Source organism: Dendrobates tinctorius, unplaced genomic scaffold (genome assembly GCF_039654945.1).
Source record: "Dendrobates tinctorius isolate UK_male_01 unplaced genomic scaffold, ASM3965494v1 ptg000362l, whole genome shotgun sequence".
Classification (NCBI taxonomy): Eukaryota; Metazoa; Chordata; class Amphibia; order Anura; family Dendrobatidae; genus Dendrobates; species Dendrobates tinctorius.
In genome coordinates, this window is record NW_027362028.1 from 571,429 (window position 1) to 594,814 (window position 23,386).

At 45.5% G+C, this 23,386-nt stretch overlaps 1 protein-coding gene across 3 annotated transcripts in view; it reads right to left on the reverse strand.

The window, feature by feature from the left end:
• The window catches only part of FYB1 (FYN binding protein 1), a 142,859-nt gene that overhangs the window by 91,337 nt on the left and 28,136 nt on the right, over positions 1-23,386 (reverse strand). For 2 of the 3 annotated variants that reach the window (XM_073562653.1, XM_073562651.1), the window contains exon 2: positions 975-2,016. In XM_073562653.1, the coding sequence (XP_073418754.1) occupies positions 975-2,016 (1,042 nt within the window). Of the gene's footprint in view, positions 1-974; positions 2,017-21,393; positions 21,484-23,386 lie in introns of those variants that run through there. The other variant, XM_073562652.1, reaches the window with a different exon arrangement.

Here is a 23,386-nt window from a genome sequence, read left to right on the forward strand (position 1 = left end):
CGTGGAAGGCTAACAGTAGTTCCATAAGCCTTCCACTTCCGGATGATGCTCCCAACAGTGGAGACAGGTAGGCCCAACTCCTTGGAAAGGGTTTTGTACCCCTTGCCAGCCTTGTGACCCTCCACGATCTTGTCTCTGATGGCCTTGGAATGCTCCTTTGTCTTTCCCATGTTGACCATGTATGAGTGCTGTTCACAAGTTTGGGGAGGGTCTTAAATAGTCAGAAAAGGCTGGAAAAAGAGATAATTAATCCAAACATGTGAAGCTCATTGTTCTTTGTGCCTGAAATACTTCTTAATACTTTAGGGGAACCAAACAGAATTCTGGTGGTTTGAGGAGTTGAATAATAAATGACCCTCTAAATAAACTTTTCACAATTTAAAAAAAAATTAAACAAAGAAATAACATTCTTTTTTGCTGCAGTGCATTTCACACTTCCAGGCTGATCTGTACAGTCCAAATGTCACAATGCCAAGTTAATTCCGAATGTGTAAACCTGCTAAATCTGCAGGGGGTTGAATACTACTTGTAGGCACTGTAAATTTCTACCCATCTTAATCAAGAAAACAGAATTTATTCTATGGAACAAATATGCTGAATATTTTTATTTTGCATTCTTTACTCTTTTAAGGTGTTTATGTTCTATTTTTGGAATTTTTCTGCTAAAGACCTGCAACATGTTCTGGATGCCGTAATTTTCAGCTCCACATACTAATATATACTGTGTATCTATCTATCTATCTATCTATCTATCTATCTATCTATCTATCTATCTATCTATATATATATATCTCAGAATCAAGCAATTTACATAGAAATGTAAAAAATTCCACATAGAAACAAAAAAAGTATAACAAAAGAAAATACAGAATTAAAAAGAAAAGAGAAACTGAAAAAAAAAACTACTTTTCATGAAGCTTTTATATCATTAGCTGAAATTTATATCGGTTAAAATACTTTATAATCAATCTTACCTGTTGTTTTTCCTCTTCTGAACCGTTCTATGTCTACGTTGGGAGGTCTCGCTGGCTTTTGAGGAGGAGGACCCAGTTGGGCCTGTGTCGGCAAGGGTTTACGTTTCGGTTCCGATGAATTTTTTTGCTCTTTTGCGTTCTCCGATGATGATGATGGAATTCTTGGGTATTTTGATGTGAACGGTAGAGATGGACTTCCTTCATGGTTCGCTTTGGCCTGATAATCTTTTATTGGTGTAGCTGGCTTTGTCTTGTCATTCGGCTCATCGTTGCTTTGATTTATAAGTGGGCTCTGCACTGGTTTAATCCCAGTTGATCTTAATGTGACTCCAGGAAAGATTTGAGGAGTAGGACCCTGTTCTGGATCTTCTGCCGTTGTTTGCTTTTTTCTTTCTAAGGAATTTGAGAACGTCTTTGAGGCAAAACCATGTTTGTTGGAGTTCAATTCGCTGGATGATACCACAGGGTTTAAGGGAGGCTTTGCCCCAAATGGCGGCCTCTTCTGTACGTAGGGTTTCGACTCAATCTCTGATGCTTTAAAAGTGGACGGCCTGGGGAACACTGGTTTTTGGAGATCGTCTTTTGGCTCAGCTGGAACTGGTAGCTTGACCCCAATCTTGTTTTGTTGAAGAGAGTTTGTGGTTTGAAATGGTTTGTTTCCGAGTGGCTTTGGAAATGGCACCTTTGGTTCATCCTTTGGTTGCTCAAAAGTCTTAAATCCTGATGGTTTTGGAAATGTAGGTTTCGCGTCCGAGTCTTGACTGGCTCCATGAATGGATCCTACACTTCTGTTAAAACCTGCTGGTCTTAGGATAGGGGGCTTTGCTTCATCAGATGCAGATTTGGGAATCTGTAGAGGTTTTGGAGAAGCAGGTTTCTTGGGGAAGGTTGCTGGGGCAGAGTTGTTACCTTTGGCAAATTCTGCTCTTCTTGCTTGGAAAGAACTTAATGACGAATGACCCGGGGACTTCTCGGCTCCCTCCACGGGAGCAGGTGCCGCATTAAACATGTCTGCGAGATACTTCACATTTGGTTTTTTTTCCTGCAAACATAAAAGGAAAGATGAAGTGAAGTAAGATGTTGCTACACTGCTCTCGCACAGTCACAGCTATTTCAAAGGCTTCCTGACTTGAGGCTTGCAACAGAGCTGATTGGTAGGGTTTTTAAACGAAGCATCTTCCTGTACAGCCAAGTAAAAGCTCATCCCCTACAGGTTTCTTTTACTTATTGTGCTATTGTCAAATGTTCATGTCTTTTGTCACGTCGATGTAATACTGAATATTATCACTGTTGCTCTCCAAAGAGAAATCACCCTGAGTTTAATATATTAGCAACATCACGTTACAGTTGTGTAGTTAGAAAAGGTAAAATGCCCCACTTTCTAAGAAGATATTCCCACCATTGTCTCACGCACTTCAAGGTGCAACGCAAGAAAAACGAAAATTCACTTTTTTCTGCAAAATTCAAGACTTTTTACACATCACTGAAGTTTGGAACTGCTGTTCTATAGACTTTTGCACAGATGGAGCATTTCTTATGCGAAACCCTATTGATGGCCACTGTGGTTGTCACCTCTTTGGGGCCATCGTATTATGAACAGTATTGGCTCATGCTAAGAGAAACTATTCAATTCATCTTCACAAAGTGACAAAACTCCAAGTGATCTCTCTTGTTCCCTGTTTCTGCCTGATGAATTTCGAGAAAGAGGAAACGAAGTGTTACATGGAGTCACAGTGTAAACCTGACGGCAGCCATGGTGATTGAAGCCACTTCCTGACGAGTGCTCGGAGCTGGCGCCCTTACATGCAGCTGGCTTCAGGTTTACACCTTTTGTGCATATGACATCAGTCGTGTGTTATCACGTAGTCACCCTCACGAATCAACAACATTGCACTTTCTTCCTATAGTTTTATATTGACAAACTGCTTCTCATATTGCAGCCTCCCAGATCCACGTAAGTATGACACGGATGAAGATCAAGGTCTAAGAACTAACTTTAAAAGTTTAGCAAAAACTTTTTTTCAACATTTTCCCCGGCACAAATACATCGGGCTATAACTACATCTTTCCCAGTAGTCACAGAAGTCCATCTTGGCTCCCAATATAGTATACCTCCCTAGAGGGTCTGCCAAGAGGAGGAGTACTTGGTCCTTGGTCCCCCAGCAGTCACAGAAGTTTACCTTGGCTCCCAATATAGTACACCTTCCCTAGAGGGTCTGCCAAGAGGAGGAGTACTTGGTCCTTGGTCCCCCAGCAGTCACAGAAGTCCATCTTGGCTCCCAATATAGTATACCTTCCCTAGAGGGTCTGCCAAGAGGAGGAGTACTTGGTCCTTGGTCCCCCAGCAGTCACAGAAGTTCACCCTGGCTCCCAATATTGTACACCTTCCCTAGAGGGTCTGCCAAGAGGAGGAGTACTTGGTCCTTGGTCCCCCAGCAGTCACAGAAGTTCACCCTGGCTCCCAATATAGTACACCTTCCCTAGAGGGTCTGACAAGAGGAGGAGTACTTGGTCCTTGGTCCCCCAGCAGTCACAGTTCACCTTGGCTCCCAATATAGTACACCTTCCCTAGAGGGTCTGACAAGAGGAGGAGTACTTGGTCCTTGGTCCCCCAGCAGTCACAGTTCACCTTGGATCCCAATATAGTACACCTTCCCTTGAGGGTCTGCCAAGAGGAGGAGTACTTGGTCCTTGGTCCCCAAGCAGTCACAGAAGTTCACCCTGGCTCCCAATATAGTACACCTTCCCTAGAGGGTCTGCCAAGAGGAGGAGTACTTGGTCCTTGGTCCCCCAGCAGTCACAGAAGTTCACCCTGGCTCCCAATATAGTACACCTTCCCTAGAGGGTCTGTCAAGAGGAGGAGTACTTGGTCCTTGGTCCCCCAGCAGTCACAGAAGTTCACCCTGGCTCCCAATATAGTATACCTTCCCTAGAGGGTCTGCCAAGAGGAGGAGTACTTGGTCCTTGGTCCCCCAGCAGTCACAGAAGTTCACCCTGGCTCCCAATATAGTATACCTTCCCTAGAGGGTCTGACAAGAGGAGGAGTACTTGGTCCTTGGTCCCCCAGCAGTCACAGTTCACCTTGGATCCCAATATAGTACACCTTCCCTAGAGGGTCTGACAAGAGGAGGAGTACTTGATCCTTGGTCCCACTGCGGACAAATAGTCCTAAGATTGCTTTTTGTATTGAGCTCCTATCTTAACATAATGGAAATGGCCGAGGTTCCTTTTGGTGCTGCCCAACGAGATAAAGATGATCAGACGTCTTTGTCTTGTTAATAAAAACAAATGTATTTATCAGTCATAAAAACAAGGCAAAAATTGTAAAATAAAAAGATAAAATACATTAAACAACACTAAACCAAAGGGCTTTTGGCTCTCTACAAGAATTAAAGAGTAACCATAGCTGAGACAGGAGATGACAGTTGGTGCTTACAAAGTTCTATGACCTCTAGCTCCCCCCCTGTATGTCACCTCCAGCTCCTCCCCCTTCCATAGAATTTTAAAAGCACCAACTGCGATCTCCTATTTCAGTAATGGGAAAATCTGTCTTCACTGAATACAGATTTTACCCTGTGATTGAGAGTCAAGGATCAATGTAGGAGGTGAAAGAAGCAGATTTCTCTGATAACATATATTACAAAGTTTCTTATTTTCACATTATCTATTGATTTCTGAAAGAACAAACTATGGTTATGCACACAGGTGTCATAGTAATGGTGCAGTAATCCAATACTGAGACATCCGTGTATATTAAGCCTGATGAGACTGTGAAGATGTGAAAAACGAGTTCATTTTTTTCACTCTTTAATGTGCTTTATCTTTTTATATTGCATTTTTTGTTTATATATGACTTGACATGAATGATAAAGGAAAGATGTCAGGTTATTGTTACATCAGTCGGCAACACGGAAAGGAACCTCGGCTATTACCCTTGCTTGAAGATAGTTTGTGAGACCTACCTGATCTGGCATTTAGGGTTTTAGTTACACCCAAGTGCATTAGGGGACTTAAGTTTAATTCCAATCATATCAACATCTATACTATCAACTTGTTTTTTTATCTCAAACTGTGACGCCGCAGGGCGGCGAGCACTTAGAGTGGACCTTCTAGGCCATGGAACAGACCTACCCCTGGGCGACCTGACCTAGTGGAGACCAACCCCTATTCAGGGATCATCAGGAGCAAGCCCAGAGGTCACTAGACCACGGCAGCCGATACCAAGAGGGGAGGCTCTGGCAGTGAATGGGGACCGAGACTGAGTGGAACCACAAGAGGGTGGAGGATCCAGTGGTGCTGGAGCCGGGAACACGGATACAAGGACACCAGACCGGAACAGGATGGACATCGGAGCAGACGTCAGGACGGGACTACTGGAGGACTGAAGCGGGAGGCAGCTGTGAAAAGAGAAGGTATTACACGAGAAGGAGATTATGCAGCTAGGGCAGTATACTGGAGTACTGGTATATAGAGGACAGGAGAGGCACTAACACACGAGCGTGCGGTTGCAGGCAGGGCAGCGCAAGTGTACATGGGTAGTAGTAAGAGCGCAAGCGCACGAGGCAGCAGGCACGGGCCAGGGTTACTGAGCAGGTAGCAAGCAAATATCCAGGCACCTCCACTTAGAGGTGGTGTCCTGAAATATCCCATGACTTACCTGGATTGGCTGCCGGGGTTTACTGGGCTGAGGCAACCAAGGGCATAAAATACTGAAGAAATGCGCAGGTGCCCTTTAAGGGACCCAGCGCATGCACAGACACCAAAAAGAGTGTGCAGGCGGAATCTGGGGAGAGACACGGCGATGCTGAGCAGAGACAGCACGCTGGGACCCGGGGAAGAAGCCAGAGGGACTGCGGCGGACCAGGTAAGTGACCGCCGAGCAGGCACAGCGGCAGTGGCGGTGACACAAACTAGTCATTTTGACCATGGATTGGTCTTCTGATAGATATTCAAAATGTATGGTTTGTTTTAGATTTTGGCAATCACATAAAAAAACTCAAAACAATAAAACAAAGTATAGAAAATCTAAATCCTCCAGATCCTCCTTTCCTCTATATCTAGTTCTAGGATACTGCTAGAACGGCTACCATTGCCTTCTGCTGTCCGCCATATACCTGTACTTCAGTATACTGTCCTGACAGCATAATCCCCTCATGTGTAACGCCTTCTCTCTTCACAGCTGCCTCCCGTTTCAGCATTTCAGCATTCCTGTAGTCCTGTCCTGATGTCTACTCCCAGTGTCCTTCCTGGGTGTCCTTGTATCCTTGTCCCCAGCTCCTGTACCACTGGATCCGCCGCCCTCCCGTGGTTCCACTCAGTCTCAGTCCCCATTCACTGCCTGAGCCACCCCTCTTGGTATCGGCTACCGTGGTTCAGTGACCTCTGGGCCTGCTCCTGACGATCCCTGTATAGGGGTTGGCCTCCACTAGGTCAGCTCACCCAGGGGTAGGTCTATTCCACAGTCCAGAGGGTCCAATCTTAGCACTCGCCTCCCTGCGGTGTCACAGGCTCATTCCACCGAACGCCTGCTCTTTTTACCCTTGGGAATAGTACTACTCAGACAACACAGGATGATGGTAAAACAGAGTGGCAATATTTTATTGAACCACAAAACAGACAATAACATATAGAACAGTCCCAGCAAAATTTCGAACATGGTGCAAAATTACAAAGTCTCACCCTTCCACTGACTCGCCAGGATTAGAGCAGCTGCGACTCCGGGGCTTACAGGGCTGACTACCCCACCTGTGGCGCACACAGAGAAGAGGCAATGACAATCGTAGGAAGATGACGATCCACTGAGGCACGTGGCCGGGTGACTGGATTGTTACAACCTGGCTTCTCTGAACATCTCCATGGAGCCAGGTGACCAGTGGATGCCAATCCTGACTTCTCCAAATGTATGCATGAGGCTCAGGTGGCCAGTGGATCCCAATCCTGACTTCTCCAAATGTATGCATGAGGCTCAGGTGGCCAGTGGATCCCAATCCTGACTTCTCCAAATGTATGCATGAGGCTCAGGTGGCCAGTGGATCCCAATCCTGACTTCCCCAAATGTATCCATGAGGCTCAGGTGACTGGTGGGTCCCAATACTCGCTTTCCCAAATGTATCCATCGGGCTCAGGTGACTAGTGAGTCCAAATTCTGGCTTTCTCAAACATATCCATGGGTTCAGTGATGGTCAAAGAAGCAGATTTGTATTCTTTCAACCGGGGCCGTGTTCCCCTAAGCTGGCATCCAGTAGAATATGAAATCTGTGTCCCTCGTGACTGAGTCATGATCTGGCAGCTATCCTGTAGAGTGTCCCTGGCTGAGGTTTTTTAAAGAGTTTCCGATTCTCTTTGCAGAATGATAAAAATCCTTTATATATCTCCAGATCTGTGTTTCAGGTCATCATTCACAGGTCAGGGAGGAGGTGGGATGGGTTTAACGCTCATTATTTGATTATTTAATCAATTTGCATAGTTTCTCCTCCTCCTCTGTTTTGCAATTCAACAAGTCACAGGGTCCCGCACAATGGTCAGTCAGCATATTATCAAGCATTGATTGTTCAATGACCCTGTTTCCCTGTTTTTCAAGCATAGCAGACAATAAGCTGTAGGAGCGGAAATAAGAGGCAAACAACAGCCATTCAAAAATATCAAGAATCAACTTTTAAGACTCATATGACAACAGTCTTTGGTTCTTAACCTACTGAAAATAGACATCTGGATAGTGTTGAGCGATACCATCCGATATTGTGAAATATCGGATTGGATTGGATCGGACCGATACCCAAAAAATATCGGGTATCGCCGATTCCGATACCGGAAACCAATGCAAGTCTATGGGACAGAAATATCGGAATTAAAAAAAACCCTTTCTTTCCTTGCACATCCAGTTCGGGAGGGGGGAAGTGTGTGGGCGGTGCGTGGGCGGACATTGTGCGTGTCTGTGTGTGTGGGCGGGGTCTGTACGGGCCTGCCGGGGATCTGTGCGGGCCTGCCGGGGGTCTGTGCGGGCTGCCAGGGCTCTGTGCGGGCCTGCCGGGGGTCTGTACGGGCCTGCCGGGGGTCTGTGCGGGCCTGCCGGGGGTCTGTGCGGGCCTGCCGGGGGTCTGTGCGGGCTGCCGGGGGTCTGTGCGGGACTGCCGGGGGTTGTGTGTGTGTGCAGGCATCGTCCAATGGGACTACAAGTCCCATCAGGCGATGCCTGCTACAATGACAGTGATTGACACATTAGCCAATGATGGGACAGTAGTAGTCCCATCATCCGGCTAATGTGTTGAATGTAAAAAAAAAAAACATACATACTACATGCATACTACATTCATACAACATACATGCATAGTACATGCTACAGACATACAACATACATACTACATACATACTACATACAATACATTCATACATTCATACAATACATACATACAGTTGTGGCCAAAAGTATTGACACCCCTGCAATTCTGTCAGATAATACTCAGTTTCTTCCTGAAAATGATTGCAAACACAAATTCTTTGGTATTATTATCTTCACTTAATTTGTCTTAAATGAAAAAAACACAAAAAGAGAATGAAGCAAAAAGCAAAACATTGATCATTTCACACAAAACTCCAAAAATGGGCCAGACAAAAGTATTGGCACCCTCAGCCTAATACTTGGTTGCACAACCTTTAGCCAAAATAACTGCGACCAACCGCTTCCGGTAACCATCAATGAGTTTCTTACAATGCTCTGCTGGAATTTTAGACCATTCTTCTTTGGCAAACTGTTCCAGGTCCCTGATATTTGAAGGTTGCCTTCTCCAAACTGCCATTTTTAGATCTCTCCACAGGTGTTCTATGGGATTCAGGTCTGGACTCATTGCTGGCCACCTTAGAAGTCTCCAGTGCTTTCTCTCAAACCATTTTCTAGTGCTTTTTGAAGTGTGTTTTGGGTCATTGTCCTGCTGGAAGACCCATGACCTCTGAGGGAGACCCAGCTTTCTCACACTGGGCCCTACATTATGCTGCAAAATTTGTTGGTAGTCTTCAGACTTCATAATGCCATGCACAAGGTCAAGCAGTCCAGTGCCTGAGGCAGCAAAGCAACCCCAAAACATCAGGGAACCTCCGCCATGTTTGACTGTAGGGACCGTGTTCTTTTCTTTGAATGCCTCTTTTTTTCTCCTGTAAACTCTATGTTGATGCCTTTGCCCAAAAAGCTCTACTTTTGTCTCATCTGACCAGAGAACATTCTTCCAAAACGTTTTAGGCTTTTTCAGGTAAGTTTTGGCAAACTCCAGCCTGGCTTTTTTATGTCTCGGGGTAAGAAGTGGGGTCTTCCTGGGTCTCCTACCATACAGTCCCTTTTCATTCAGACGCCGACGGATAGTACGGGTTGACACTGTTGTACCCTCGGACCGCAGGGCAGCTTGAACTTGTTTGGATGTTAGTCGAGGTTCTTTATCCAACATCTGCACAATCTTGCGTTGAAATCTCTTGTCAATTTTTCTTTTCCGTCCACATCTAGGGAGGTTAGCCACAGTGCCAGGGGCTTTAAACTTCTTGATGACACAGTGCACGGTAGACACAGGAACATTCAGGTCTTTGGAGATGGACTTGTAGCCTTGAGGTTGCTCATGCTTCCTCACAATATGGTTTCTCAAGTCCTCAGACAGTTCTTTGGTCTTCTTTCTTTTCTCCATGCTCAATGTGGTACACACAAGGACACAGGACAGAGGTTGAGTCAACTTTAATCCATGTCAACTGGCTGCAAGTGTGATTTAGTTATTGTCAACACCTGTTAGGTGCCACAGGTAAGTTACAGGTGCTGTTAATTACACAAATTAGAGAAGCATCATATGACTTTTCGAACAGTGCCAATACTTTTGTCCACCCTCTTTTTTATGTTTGGTGTGGAATTATATCCAATTTCGCTTTAGGACAATTCTTTTTGTGTTTTTTTAATTTAAGACAAATTAAATTAAGATAATAATACCAAAGAATTTGTGTTTGCAATCATTTTCAGGAAGAAACTGAGTATTATCTGACAGAATTGCAGGGGTGTCAATACTTTTGGCCACAACTGTATAGACATACAGTACATATAACATAGAGTACATACTCACCATCACTTGTTACTTTGATCCCCAAAGCCAGTGTCATCTGTAAAAAATATTAAAATAACAAATAACCGATATGCTCCCTGATCCGCAGAAATCCACGAGTGTCCCACGACGATCTCCCGTGGAGAACAGCAGCATCAGCTGATGCGACCGCTCTCTATGGGCCCCAGGAATACAATGATGTGAGGTAGGTATCCTTCCACATTGTATTCCTCCGCCACTGTAAAAAAAATAGTCCCATCTCACTTTTGGCATTGCTGTGTGAGAAAGTTCCCACACAGCTTTTGCCATAAAGTGGGACCAGTGAACTATAGTAACCTCTCAGTGATGCACTGCAGGAGATCGTCGTGGGACACTCGTGGATTTCTGCGGATCAGGGAGTATATCGGTTGTTTGTTATTTTAATATTTTTTACAGTGAGATGACACTGGCTTCGGGGATCAAAGTGACAAGTGATGGTGAGTATGTACTCTATGTTATATGTACTGTATGTCTATATGTATGTATTGTATGAATGTAGGAATGTATTGTATGTAGTATGTAGTATGTATGTAGTATGTACAGTATGTTGTATGTAGTATGTATGTATGTAGCATGTTGTATGTAGTATGTATGTATGTAGTAAGTAGTATGTATGTATGTTGTATGAATGTAGTATATATGTAGTATGTATGTACTATATATGTATGTATGTTGTATGAATGTAGTATATATGTAGTATGTATGTATGTTGTATGAATGTAGTATATATGTTTTATTAGGAGACTTTCTATTTGCATGGATGGTCAAGGGTTTGCTAGGGAAGTGTAGGCAAAATTATTACTTATGCCCCTGGCTTTCTTGTTAGCACAGCCATGTCTTGCATAATAGAGGAAAAGTTCCTGCTTTGTACTTTATTTTTTCCCCCCTTTTGTCATCTTGTGCACTTTTTGCTTATTTTCACTTTTTTTTTACCCTTATCGATATGATTGTTTCCAATTTCCAGGGTCGTCTTAGCAGATAAACTCCTCCCATAAAGCAAAGGTTAAAAAGAAAAATATCCAAATTTACTTTCTTGAATTTCCCCAGACTTTTCTTCTCCTTTCAGAGATGAACTTCTTTGCATATATCTCTCAAGGAGCATTGCCAGAAAATTTCTTGACCGACTGATCTTTTTTACGTTGTTTCTGGAAACGTTTTGTTTCCGAAAAAAGTTTTGCTTGAACTTCTGAGAGAATCCATAAGCTCAGCAAGACGTATAGTGGTTTCATTTTGCTTCGAATAATCCTTAATTTTCAAATATTCCACCGGTAGATAAAACTATTTGCACTGTCGATGCTGTTGGGGTAATATTAAAGAAAAGCTCTTTTAAGAAAGGAAGTCAACATTATAATCAGCTGACTGCATAAAGTCTGGCTTCTTTCATACCTGGTCTCATAGAGAAAAAATAAAATCCATAAGACATCTCTGGAGAGGGGACATGTCACCCTCCCATTGAACATATAGGATAAATTATAGCTTGGAAAGGGAGAAAGAACTAACAGTTCAACATCCATTGAAGTAGGACTCCTCATTGAACATATAGGATTAATTATAGCTGGGGAAGAGAGAAACTAATTATAACTGAAGAAGGGAGAGAGAGATAAGAAAGATTAACCTCCATTTAAGTAGGGGCCTCCTTCAATGAACAGGTAATGACCACAGGAGATTTGCTCTGGGAAAAAAACACCAAGATTGAGATTTGTTTACTCTTATTAAAGCATGGTTCTGAGTCTTTTTGAAGCCAGTGGTCAGTGATGAATATTGGGGTTTGCATCGATGTGATATTTATAGGAGATATATTTTTGGCACCGCCGCAAAGGGAGGTCAGTAATGAATATTGGGGTTTGCATCAATGTGATATTTAAAGGAGATATATTTTTGGCACTGCAGCAAAGGGAGGTCAGTGATGAATATTGGGGTTTGCATCGATGTGATATTTATAGGAGATATATTTTTGGCATTGCAGCAAAGGTATGAACATAATGCATTTACTCACTTCACCATAAGGCCGGCAGAACACCTCCTATTTAATATTGGTTGGATGAATGATGCTATCAAAGCCATGTTTCATCTCTATATAAAGGTAAAAGCACAATAGGAAACATGACACCATCTACTGCCTGGGATCTGCAGAGGAGAGGATATCCTGTATGTTGGGGATCTCATAAAATTCTAACAGACCTAGCACATCCCATAACCAGCCCCCACATGAGCTCATCATTGGAGGTATGGTGGTGTAACCTTGCTATAATAAAAATGAAAGTTTGGGTGTCTGTCATTGTTCATTCTGGAAGACATAATTCGCTGTGAGAGTATTACATTTTCCTAATCGGAGCGCTTTCCTCCATAAAGATAAGAGCCATTCCTGCAACATCAGGTTTAATCATTCTCTTTCGTTATTCCTTTTTATACAATGTAATTGTATTTATTGTATTGTTTCCATTTTGTATCATCTTTGTATATTTTTAAACACTGCCTACCTTTCTGGACTAAGTATATAAAATTTAATGTCTATTCCTCTTGTTCTGTACACTGCACCCCTGAAGCCATACGCTACCTGAAACTGGTGTTCAATCGGCCTGTGCAAATGATTGGTGGTGGCAGTTAGTGGTTCTTTCTGTTATTGTGGAGTTGGCAGTGACCGTACCGGGGTATATATTTATTCCATGTGTTGGAATTGGAGGTGTATATGGGTCGCCCTCCCAGGGCTGTGGGTTACTCAGTACCGGGCTGGTGTCAGCGGGATGTGTCACAGCAGCGGTGACCCGGTCCATGGCCCTGGGCGCCCAAGTAATGGGGGAATTTGTATTGTGTTTAGTTAAAATGAATAGTTCGTGACGCCACCTGTGGTGTTCGGCAAGTAAGGTGTTAAGCCGACGCTGCTTGCAGATCCTCTGGGGCTGGTGGTGTGTGTCAGCCAAGATGGTGAAGCTCCCCACAGGTGGAGCTGTAGCCCCAGGGCAGTGTAGGTGTACTGGATGAGGAATGGCGCAGGCAGTGTAGGAGCTGGTACCCAGATGTAGTGGTGCTGAGGGTGTAGGCGCGATAATGAATGGAGGACACCGGGGCTTGTAGTTCCAAAGCTTTACTCACAGTCTTTAGTGCACACAGGTGCCTGCCTCCGGGCCGCCTCCTCCGGGTCAGAGACTCAGTCAACCTCCAGGCAAGATGGTAGGCTCCCCTCCAACACTCCGCCAACATGTACCTTTCTGAACGACTCCTCTATAGCACCTTAAAGTGTGAAGATCTCCTAGTACTGAGTTACACTGGAGTTCCTCTCATCAGATGTTCCCAAGAACTCTACTTGTACGGCAGACAGCTGTAGCCTGCTTTGGGGACTCCCTTCTCCTGAGTCCCGGCTCTCTATCCAAATGCTGTTGTGCCCCAAGTCTTAGATGGGAGTAGTGGATTTACAGCCATCTACTCCACCGGTGTCTGCTGTAGAACAATAAGTGTCCATACAACCTCGGGGACCGGGCCCCGGCCTTGCGCTTAGAACCTATAGGCAGAGTGCTTCCTTTCAACCCACGTCCTCTCAGTTCTATTCTCCTTCGTTCCATACTATTCTCTCTTGCTTATGGATGCTTAGGTTACAGATCAGTGTCCTTCTTCCTTCCTTCCTTTCCTGTGCCAGCTAGCTCAGGTCACTGAGGCAGCTGCAGCACTCCTTCCTCCATCCCTTCTTCCAGGGATCCCCACTCCTCTCCGAGTGGCTCTCCTCCGACTTCCCTCCTGGACTCCTGTTGTGAGTTCATTTTCCCCTTCACCATTGAGGTCTGATGAACTCCGTCTTCTGGTGAAGGAAGGTAGTGAGGCTGATTATCAAGCACCTGAGCAGGATGATGATGACTGGGTGACTGGAATTGCTGGCTGGATATAAGGCAGCCGACGCCCTTCTGCCTGGCTGGTGATTTCTCTGAGGGATTCTAGGAGACCAGTCTGATTCCTGCTCCTCAAAAGCTAAGTTTTCTGCTCTGCTTTTTGCATTTGTGTTTTGGTTTTGTTTTGCCTTGTTTTTTGGGATTTCTGCCATTCCCAGCTGGGGTGAGCTGAATTCCTTTTTGCTCTGTCTTCAGAAAATACCTGAGTACTGATATAGTCTTTTTGAAGCCTAGCGTCTTCAGGGCTTTTTTCCCTATCAGTCTGTTGGCTCTTGTTTTGATAGGGTTTTGGCGGATTGCAGACAGCAGCTTTTCTATCCTGTCCTATTTAGTTAGCTTGGGCCCCATCATTTGCTCTGTCTATCTTTCTATCTGTGTGAGTGTTTTTTCATCTTGCTTCACCGTCATTATATGTTGGGGGCTGCCTATTGCTTTGGGGTCTGCTCTGGGGCAGTTTAGATTTCACTTTCTGTCTTTAGGCTATTTAGTTCTCAGGCTGTGACGAGGAGTCTAGGGCACCGTAGGAACCCCCCACGGCTACTGCTAGTTGTTGTTGATAGGTTCAGGGGTCTGCTATCCGATAGCTGCCAACTTCTCTGGTTTTCTGGACTTAGCTAGTATTTCTGTTTTTGCCTCCTATGGTGACTCATTCATAACAGACTCCCCTCAGGGACTGCTCTCGCAGACTGACTGACTAGTAATTCTAAACCTTCCCGGTCTTTTATATATTCTAACTCCACCCACTTCCCAGCATGTCCAGTGTTCCAAGCAGGGAACCACCAAAGGTGCTCTGCTACTCTCTAAGCACTGAGCCACAATGTGGTTGTGCAGAACTACCATGGTGTGTGGGGTGCGAGTGTTGGAGCGTGGAAAGGAGTTCCCACCTTACCTGGATGGTGGGGCACTACACCGTAGGAGAAGGTGCAGTACCTTTATGGCGACTGAGCCTCAGGGGCGCCACATACCCCCCGTTAGACACAGCACGTCCGCGGGCTGCAAGGTGAACAAAATTGACAGTACAGGAACATACAAAAAATTTTATAATGCTGAATAAACATTTCCTATACTAAGCTTCCCAATATGAGAGGCACTGTTTCTTAAACGTTGCAAACAATTCTTAATTATCTATCTAAAATTCTAGGTCCAAAAGTGCAATTCTCAATACTATATGTAATTCAAAGTGCTATTATCTCTTGCTCACTATCACTTCAGTATTCTATATTAGTACATTTCTTCATTATCTTTCCTTTTTCACATTCTCTATTTTTCTGTCATCAGCTCAAAGGGACTTTCACATCTACATTTTCAACTCTTTATCCTTTATTCAACTCTCTCCTTTTCCCTGTCAAAACATTTCTTAATTCTATATAAAAGTCATTTACTCTCATAAGACACATCATTAAATACTTCACATTAAAACATCAATAATTCTTGTAAACGCTGGACACCGCTCCCACCCGGGATCTCTTGCAGTGTCCTTTGATTGGAGGCTCGCTCCAACCGAGGTAGACAGTATCTTCAAAAAGTGTCTTTATGTAAAACCAAGAGAGGGCACCTAAAGAGGTGCAACTATTTACAAGTGCAGTTCCAGATCATACAGCGTCCATGATCTCCTCAGTTCAAATGTAGAAACGCTGCCAATAAAACTGGGCAACACTGGAAAAACAACTAAACCATGATGCAAACAAAAAGGCACAATGGTGCAAAATACACTCCTGGGTAACGAGAGTTATTAGTGCTGATCTCCTCCTGGGGTTATGGAAGCTGGTGAACCGCTACCAGATGAGATACTCTGGGTGTTTTCATTTTATTGCTGGTTGCTTGCTGTAGGATACTGGAGCTGTGGCAAAGGGAACCCATGATGCATCTCAATGCCCATCAACTGCTCCTCCTCAATAGGTGATTCCGCTGTTCTAGTACGAGGCCTAGCACTGAGGATGCCTCAGCTTGTCGCTGATAGGCGACCACATGGGGACTCGGCAGCCAAGTGATCTCGAGGTCACGATCCCAAAGCGACCTAGATTCTTCCAATCCCCAAAGATGCCGAATCGTGCGCGCCTGTTCCAACCGTACCCTTCTCAGTAGGGACCTCCTCCACCTTCCCATTTCCGACAGACTAGTGACCCCAGCTGACTCTTCCAACTGCCCCATCTCGAGTTGCCGCAAGCCCGCCTCCGACAACGTAAATTCAGAGGGTAACCCATCAGGAGGGCCGGGGTATATACCTGGTATCTCCTGGCGGTGCGGCCTCTGCTCCGGTGCAGGCGTAGTGGCCGTGGACACGGCCCGGTGGGACACCGGGGACGGCGGGGGAGCTGATGGCGGCTCCGGCCCCGCGGGGGTCTCTGACGGGACCTGCGCAGCCGCGTCAGGTCCAGACGGGGGTTTCTCTTCTTCCGCTTCAGCTCCCTGTGCTTTCTATAACTCCTCCGGTAGTAGTGGCAGCAAGGGAACAAGGTACGCTGCCGGTGGCGTGGCAGCAGTTGCAGGCTCCACAGGGTCTGCCTGGAAGAGATCCGGTGTAGCAGCGGCGGGTACCGGTGTCGTGGGTACCGCAGGTGTATGCCCCTCCTGGGCATGCTGCAGATTCAATGTCCATAGCGCTTCCTGCCTCAGTTGCAGGCGGTGCGTCAGTTGGGCAATTTCGTCCTCCAGCTGCTGCTGATTCCTCCCGGAGATGTGGTCTGAGCCTTCAGCCATGGCGCCGGGGAGATCCGACTCAACCTCTGCGTGCTCTACAGGCTTCATTCCATCTCTCTCCAAAATGGCGTTCTTCCTGCGTTGGCCCCTTTCCCGCCACTGGCTTCTTCTGCCCCTCCTTCAGGGGGCGGCGTCTTCTTCCAGCGCCTCCATACCAAGCCAGTATACGAACCCCTCGGGGGGTGCGCCATGTTGCTGTCACATAGTAATTCAGGCAGGGGAGGCCCAAGATTCTTCGCGGTCTTTTCCTAGGACCTCCCATATCTTCACGCCCTTCTTCTCCACACCAGCGGCCATTTTCAATGTTCATGTCACAATCTAATAAATTGGTTCATGTCTAATAAATTGGGTCTTCTGCACATTTTCAAAAGTTCCAAGTCCAACAAATCTCAGGCACACAGAACCCGATGGCATCGGGTCTCGTCATCCTGTTCGTGACGCCAAGTTGGGTCGCCCTCCCAGGGCTGTGGGTCACTTGGTACCGGGCCGGTGTCAGTGGGATGTGTCACAGCAGCGGTGGCCCGGTCCGTGGCCCTGGGCGTTCAAGTAATGGGGGAATTTGTATTGTGGTTAGTTTGAATGAATAGTTCGTGACGCCACCTGTGGTGTTCGGCAAGTAAGGTGTTAAGCCGACGCTGCTTGCAGATCCTCTGGGGCTGGTGGTGTGTGTCAGCCAAGATGGTGAAGCTCCCCACAGGTGGAGCTGTAGCCCCAGGGCAGTGTAGATGTCCTGGATGAGGAATGGCGCAGGCAGTGTAGGAGCTGGTACCCAGATGTAGTGGTGCTGAGGGTGTAGGCGCGATAATGAATGGAGGACACCGGGGCTTGTAGTTCCAAAGCATTACTCACAGTCTGTAGTGCACACAGGTGCCTGCCTCCGGGCCGTGTCCTCCGGGTCAGAGACTCAGTCAACCTCCAGGCAAGATGGTAGGCTCCCCTCCAACACTCCGCCAACATGTACCTTTCTGAACGACTCCTCTATAGCGCCTTAAAGTGTGATGATCTCCTAGTACTGAGTTATACTGGAGTTCATCTCATCAGATGTTCCCAAGAACTCTCCTTGTACCGCAGACAGCTGTAGCCTGCTTTGGGGACTCCCTTCTCCTGAGTCCCGGCTCTCTATCCAAATGCTGTTGTGCCCCAAGTCTTAGATGGGAGTAGTGCATTTACAGCCAACTACTCCACCGGTGTCTGCTGCAGAACCATAAGTGTCCATACAACCTTGGGGACCGGCCCCGGCCTTGCGCTTAGAACCTATAGACAGGGTGCTTCCTTCCAACCCATGTCCTCTCTGTTCTATTCTCCTTCGTTCCGTACTATTCTCTCTTGCTTATGGATGCTTAAGTTACAGATCAGTGTCCTTCTTCCTTCCTTTCCCGTGCCAGCTGGCTCAGGTCACTGAGGCAGCTGCAGCACTCCTTCCTCCATCCCTTCGTCCAGGGAACCCCACTCCTCTCTGAGTGGCTCTCCTCCAACTTCCCTTCTGGACTCCCCTCAGGGACTGCTCTCGCAGACTGACTGACTAGTAATTCTAAACCTTCCCCGTCTTTTATATATTCTAACTCCACCCACCTCCCAGCAAGTCCAGTGTTGCAAGCAGGGAACCACCAAAGGTGCTCTGCTACTCTCTAAGCACTGAGCCGCAATGTGGTTGTGCAGAACTACCCTGGTGTGTGGGGTGCGAGTGTTGGAGTGTGGAAAGGAGTTCACACCTTACCTGGATGGTGGGGCACTACACCTTAGGAGAAGGTGTAGTACCTCTGTGGTGACTGAGCCTCAGGGGCGCCACATATATACCATACTTTCACTGTGATTTTCCCAATAACTAGCCTATTAATGGAAGCAGCCGTGGCCTCGTCCATAACTCGTCACTCAATTGTGTAATTGTCCTGACGATTTGAGGCAGCAGAGTTGTGTCTCCCTGACAAATTGGTGGCAATGGTGGATCTCTGCAACTCCCACCCCCCAGCTGTTATCATTGACACATGGCAATCAGCGTCTATTATTAAAGGGGGTTTTCTCACAATCACATAGGGGTAAAATTGCAAAGTGCTTGTAAAAACAAGCAACTCTTCAATTTACCACTTATTAATAAATCTCTCCATTTTCTAGAACTGAAAGATTTTGAATTCTTAAATTTACAGCTCATTTCCTAGTTTAATGGTTTGTTTGCTAGGCAATGAGCGTGCACTTACAAGCTATTTGCTAAATAACTTGTAAACGCTGCTGTGAAGCTGGGGCTGCATTATACTCTGAGGGGGCTGCTTTATACTCTGGGGGGCTGCATTATACTGTGTGTGTGTGTGTGTGTGTGTGTGTGTGTGTGTGTGTGTGTGTGGGGCTGCATTATACTCTTAGGGGGCTACATTATACCCTGAGGGTGCTGCATTATTCTCTATGAGGGGACTACATTATACTCTATGAGGGGCACTGCATTATACTCTATGAGGGGGCTGCAATATACTCTGTGAGAGGGGCTGCAGTATACTCTATGAGGGGGCTGTAGTACACTCTGAGGGGGGCTGCATTATACTCTATCAAGGACCATGGGGAGTGCATTACACTATATGTACTATATGGGACCTGCACTATACTGTATCGAGGACTCTCTGTACCAATCATTCCTCCTCTGCCGGAGTAAGGGTAGGTGCACACGGTCAGTAAACGATGTGGGTTGGACGCGGCATACTTGTGCTGCGTCCAAATGTTACAGCATAGTGGATGGGATTTCAAGATATCCCATGTGCACTATGCGTGCACAGACGCCCGCAGCTCACCCGTGGAGACAGACATGCGGCGCACCTCTCTAGATCACAGCATGTCTATCTCTTGGAGAGGCAAGCCTCCGCAAGATAAGTTTTACCCATACAATGTATTGGACGCAGTGAATCCGCACGGTTCAGTGAACATATGCGGACTCACCTGCGTTCAATAGTCGGCAGCGCTTTGGATACAGCGGACATGTGCTGCGTCCAAAGCACTGCCAATCCTGAACGTGTGCACCTACCCTAAAGAGGCCGGGAAACAAGCGTTGAACAACTTCGATATTGTTGATCGCTATCTTTTAGCGGCCCGAGCTCAGCGCTTGTAAATGCAACAGAAAAGGAAGGGGAAACATGGGAGGAAAAAAGGACATATATCCACCATATGCGTTTCGAACATGTTCTTAGACTTGGTGTGAATGAGGAGTGCAGACAGAGATGGATCCAGCAGAGAAGCGGAGGATCTGGATTTATGCTGCACCATGATTATAGCAGCAGGACAATCACCGTGAATGGATGACCTCTTCCTCAGATGGAGTAATGGTGCGAGGAATGTACTCATGGTACGGTAATAGTCTGCTGCGGATCGGATCTATAGACGGGCATCTCTAACAAAGTGGCCATTCATTCTTATAGCATGCAATATCTGACTTGGATCAGAAAAGTATCACCTGTATGTGTGCAGGGTGCAGCGTGACTACCTGTGGGTGAGAAACGTGTGGGTTGATGCTGCATCAATCGCATCACATATCATTTATTGCTACCATTTGGGTGCACACAGGAAGTGGTGCAGCAGCTATCAGATGCCATGATCTGCAGGATGACTACATTGAATCCTATAGGTGAAAGAATTGAGTCAGAGCAGAACTATGATGCCTCACTGGACACAACCTCCAAGTGATAGCGGCTCTACCTGCAGAAAACCTCTGCGGTTACCAAGCGGTGTGATGCACTCCGAGCAGAAGACAACGTGCTGCAGCTTCACACCCCCACGGTGTATACTTCTTTTAGGCGGAGGTGCTGCACTGGCAATCAGTTTCTGATTGAGAGACTCGGAGTCTCTGCAGCAGCGTTGTGTCAGGAGAAGAGATGAGCGAACCCAAACTGTAAAACTCGGGGTTCGTACCATCCAGTGCTGAACTCCGAACACAGACTTCTCCCGGAATTCTATTTTAATGTTCAGAGTTCCGGGGAAAGTATGAGGAGGAGGAGAGAGAGAATTTTGCTGTTCCGAAGTTCTGGGGCACCATTCAACAAACTGTTTCTCACCCCATGTTTATTATTCTCTAGGGTCTGCAGTCGGACCCCACAGGACAACAAACAACATTTAATTCACATCGAAAAACTTCCCTGAAAAATTTGAATCTCGTCCGACTCGTTCATCTTCCTGCTGATTTCTATATAAAAGCGACTCACTGTTCAGACTTTAGAACGTCTTTTTATGCTTGAAAGATGATCCATACTTTACAACAGAAGTGAGCGGGGAGACAAAAAATAAAAAAAAAAGAAAAACGCTGGAAAAAAATATAAGAAAAAACGATTAAGAAAATGTCTGCCGAAATGAATCAGGAGATGACCGGAAAAAAATTGTGCTTCAGGACAAATAAAAAAGGCAGCGAGAATATGCCGACGCTTCCTTTCTACTTGAAAATCTGAAAAAGTCGTGTGAACATTCCATAAAAGTTTCTCGTATCCATTTCTGTGATTTATGACCTTCCATAAACATGTCATAAAGAAATCATATATTGTCATTTTACCGTAGCTTCCAGATAAGTGGCGTCATACAGCATCCAGATAAAGAGTGGCCGCTTCAGTGTAAGGACCCCACCAAACAAAACCCTAAATGTCAGGAGGGGCGGCCGGACCAGACACCAATGCAATCACGTAAAGAGCAGAACGTAGTGATACATAACATAACGAATATTCACATGCACAGAGCAAATATTTAAGTAGTCAGCGACTAACGCACCTTGTATACGTTTATGTTCTTCAGTTACAGAGTGCCGAGAGTCAACGTAGCCGGCTGCCAAATGACAAACAATCACTTCGTTCTTGTAGCAGCAATGGTTAATGAGGAACTTAAGTTTAAGGGAAGAGGAAAGTGAAATATAATGCTCGATTCTAATTACAGCCAATTAATATTGAGGAATCTGCGAAGTAAAGGAATGTATCAACGGAAAGTGACGGCTTGCTCACACAGAAAAGTTAAAAAAAAGTTTGTTAAAAAGATCCTGAAACATAGCATTTCTCAGCAGACATAATACAAAAAAAACTAAATTTTCTGCTTTACTGTATAGACTGGGTTGGGGTCAACAGAGTCATCTCATAATTATTAGAGGGCAGGGGAGTTACAGACAATTCTATTATAATCCTGGAGGCCTAGATAAGGTAGGATTGTAACACCCTACACATAAATGAGGCAGCTATAAAAAGAAAGATATGATTTTTTTGATTCAACACAGCCTGATATAAATCCCTTCTCGGCATGGTGATTTAAAATTTTTTTGCGCTTTCGTCTTCCTCCTCCCCTTATTTCAACAATCATAATTTTTTTTCCCATCACTATAGCCATATTAGGGCAGAAAAAGAAACGACATTCAGGCATTTCGATTTCTTTTTTCTCACTACGCCGTTTACCAATCAGGTTAATTCATTTTACATTTTGACAGACAGGACTTTTACTGTGGAAATACCACAACTGTGTGTATTTTACATTTTGTAGTGCCCTTAGGGGACTTGAACCTGCGATTGTCTGATCACTTGTGCTATACAGCGATACAAACTTGTCTGAGTATCTTCGGAGTGCTCGAATAATATGTTCTAGTCATCTCTGAACAGGCAATGTGGGGGGGAAGTGTTGTGAGTTCATTTTTCCCTTCACCATTGAGGTCTGATGAACTCCCTCCTCTGGTGAAGGAAGGTAGTGAGGCTGATTACCAAACACATGGGCAACTAGATGATGACTGGGTGGCTGGAATTGAGGACTGGATATAAGGCTGCCGACGCCCTTCTTCCTGGCTGGTGATTTTCCTGCTGGATTCTTGGAGACCAGTCTGATTCCTGCATCTCAAAGCTAAGTTTTTCTGCTCTTTTTTGTACACTTCAGTTTTGTTTTTGTTTTGCCTTGTTTTTTGGGAGTTCTGCCATCCCCGGCCGGGGGTGAGCTGAATTCCATTTTTGTCTCTGATCTGTTGATCTTTTGCTCTGTCTTCAGAACATACCTGAGTGCTGATATAGTCTTTTGAAGCCTAGCATCTTCAGGGCCTGTTTTTCCTATCAGTCGGTTGGCTCAGTTTGATAGGGGTTTTGCGGATGGCAGACAGCAGCTTTCCTATCCTGTCCTATGTAGTTAGATTGGGCCCCATCATTTGCTCAACCTATCTTTCTATCTGGGTTAGTGTTTTCATCTTGCTTCACCATCATTATATGTTGGGGGCTGCCTATTGCTTTGGGGTCTGCTCTGGGGCAGTTTAGTTTTTCCCCTTTCTGTCTTTAGGCTATGTAGTTCTCCGGCTGTGATCGAGGGGTCTAGGGCACCGTAGCAACCCCCCACGGCTACTGCTAGTTGTTGTGGATAGGTTCAGGGGTCTGCAATCCGATAGCTGCCAACCTCTCTGGTTTTTCTGGACTTAGCTGGTATTTTGTTTTTTCCTCCTTTGGTGACTCATCATAACAGAATCACCAGCCATACCGCAGATCCTAGGGTACTCAATAGCAGGAGAGAATTGTAAAAAAAAAAAAAAAAGGGTAAGAATTTTTTTTTTTTTGTGTGCATATTTTTTCCTTTATATCTCTGAGGCCGTAGGGGGAATTTTTCTCTCAATGGAGATGAAGCAATTGTCTGATCGTGTGGAGCAGCTCGCTGCTGAAGTGCGGGGAATTTCCGCCTATCTTGCTCATTCACATGCTGCTGAACCAAAGATTCATACTCCTGATGTATTTTTGGGGGATCGGTCTAAATT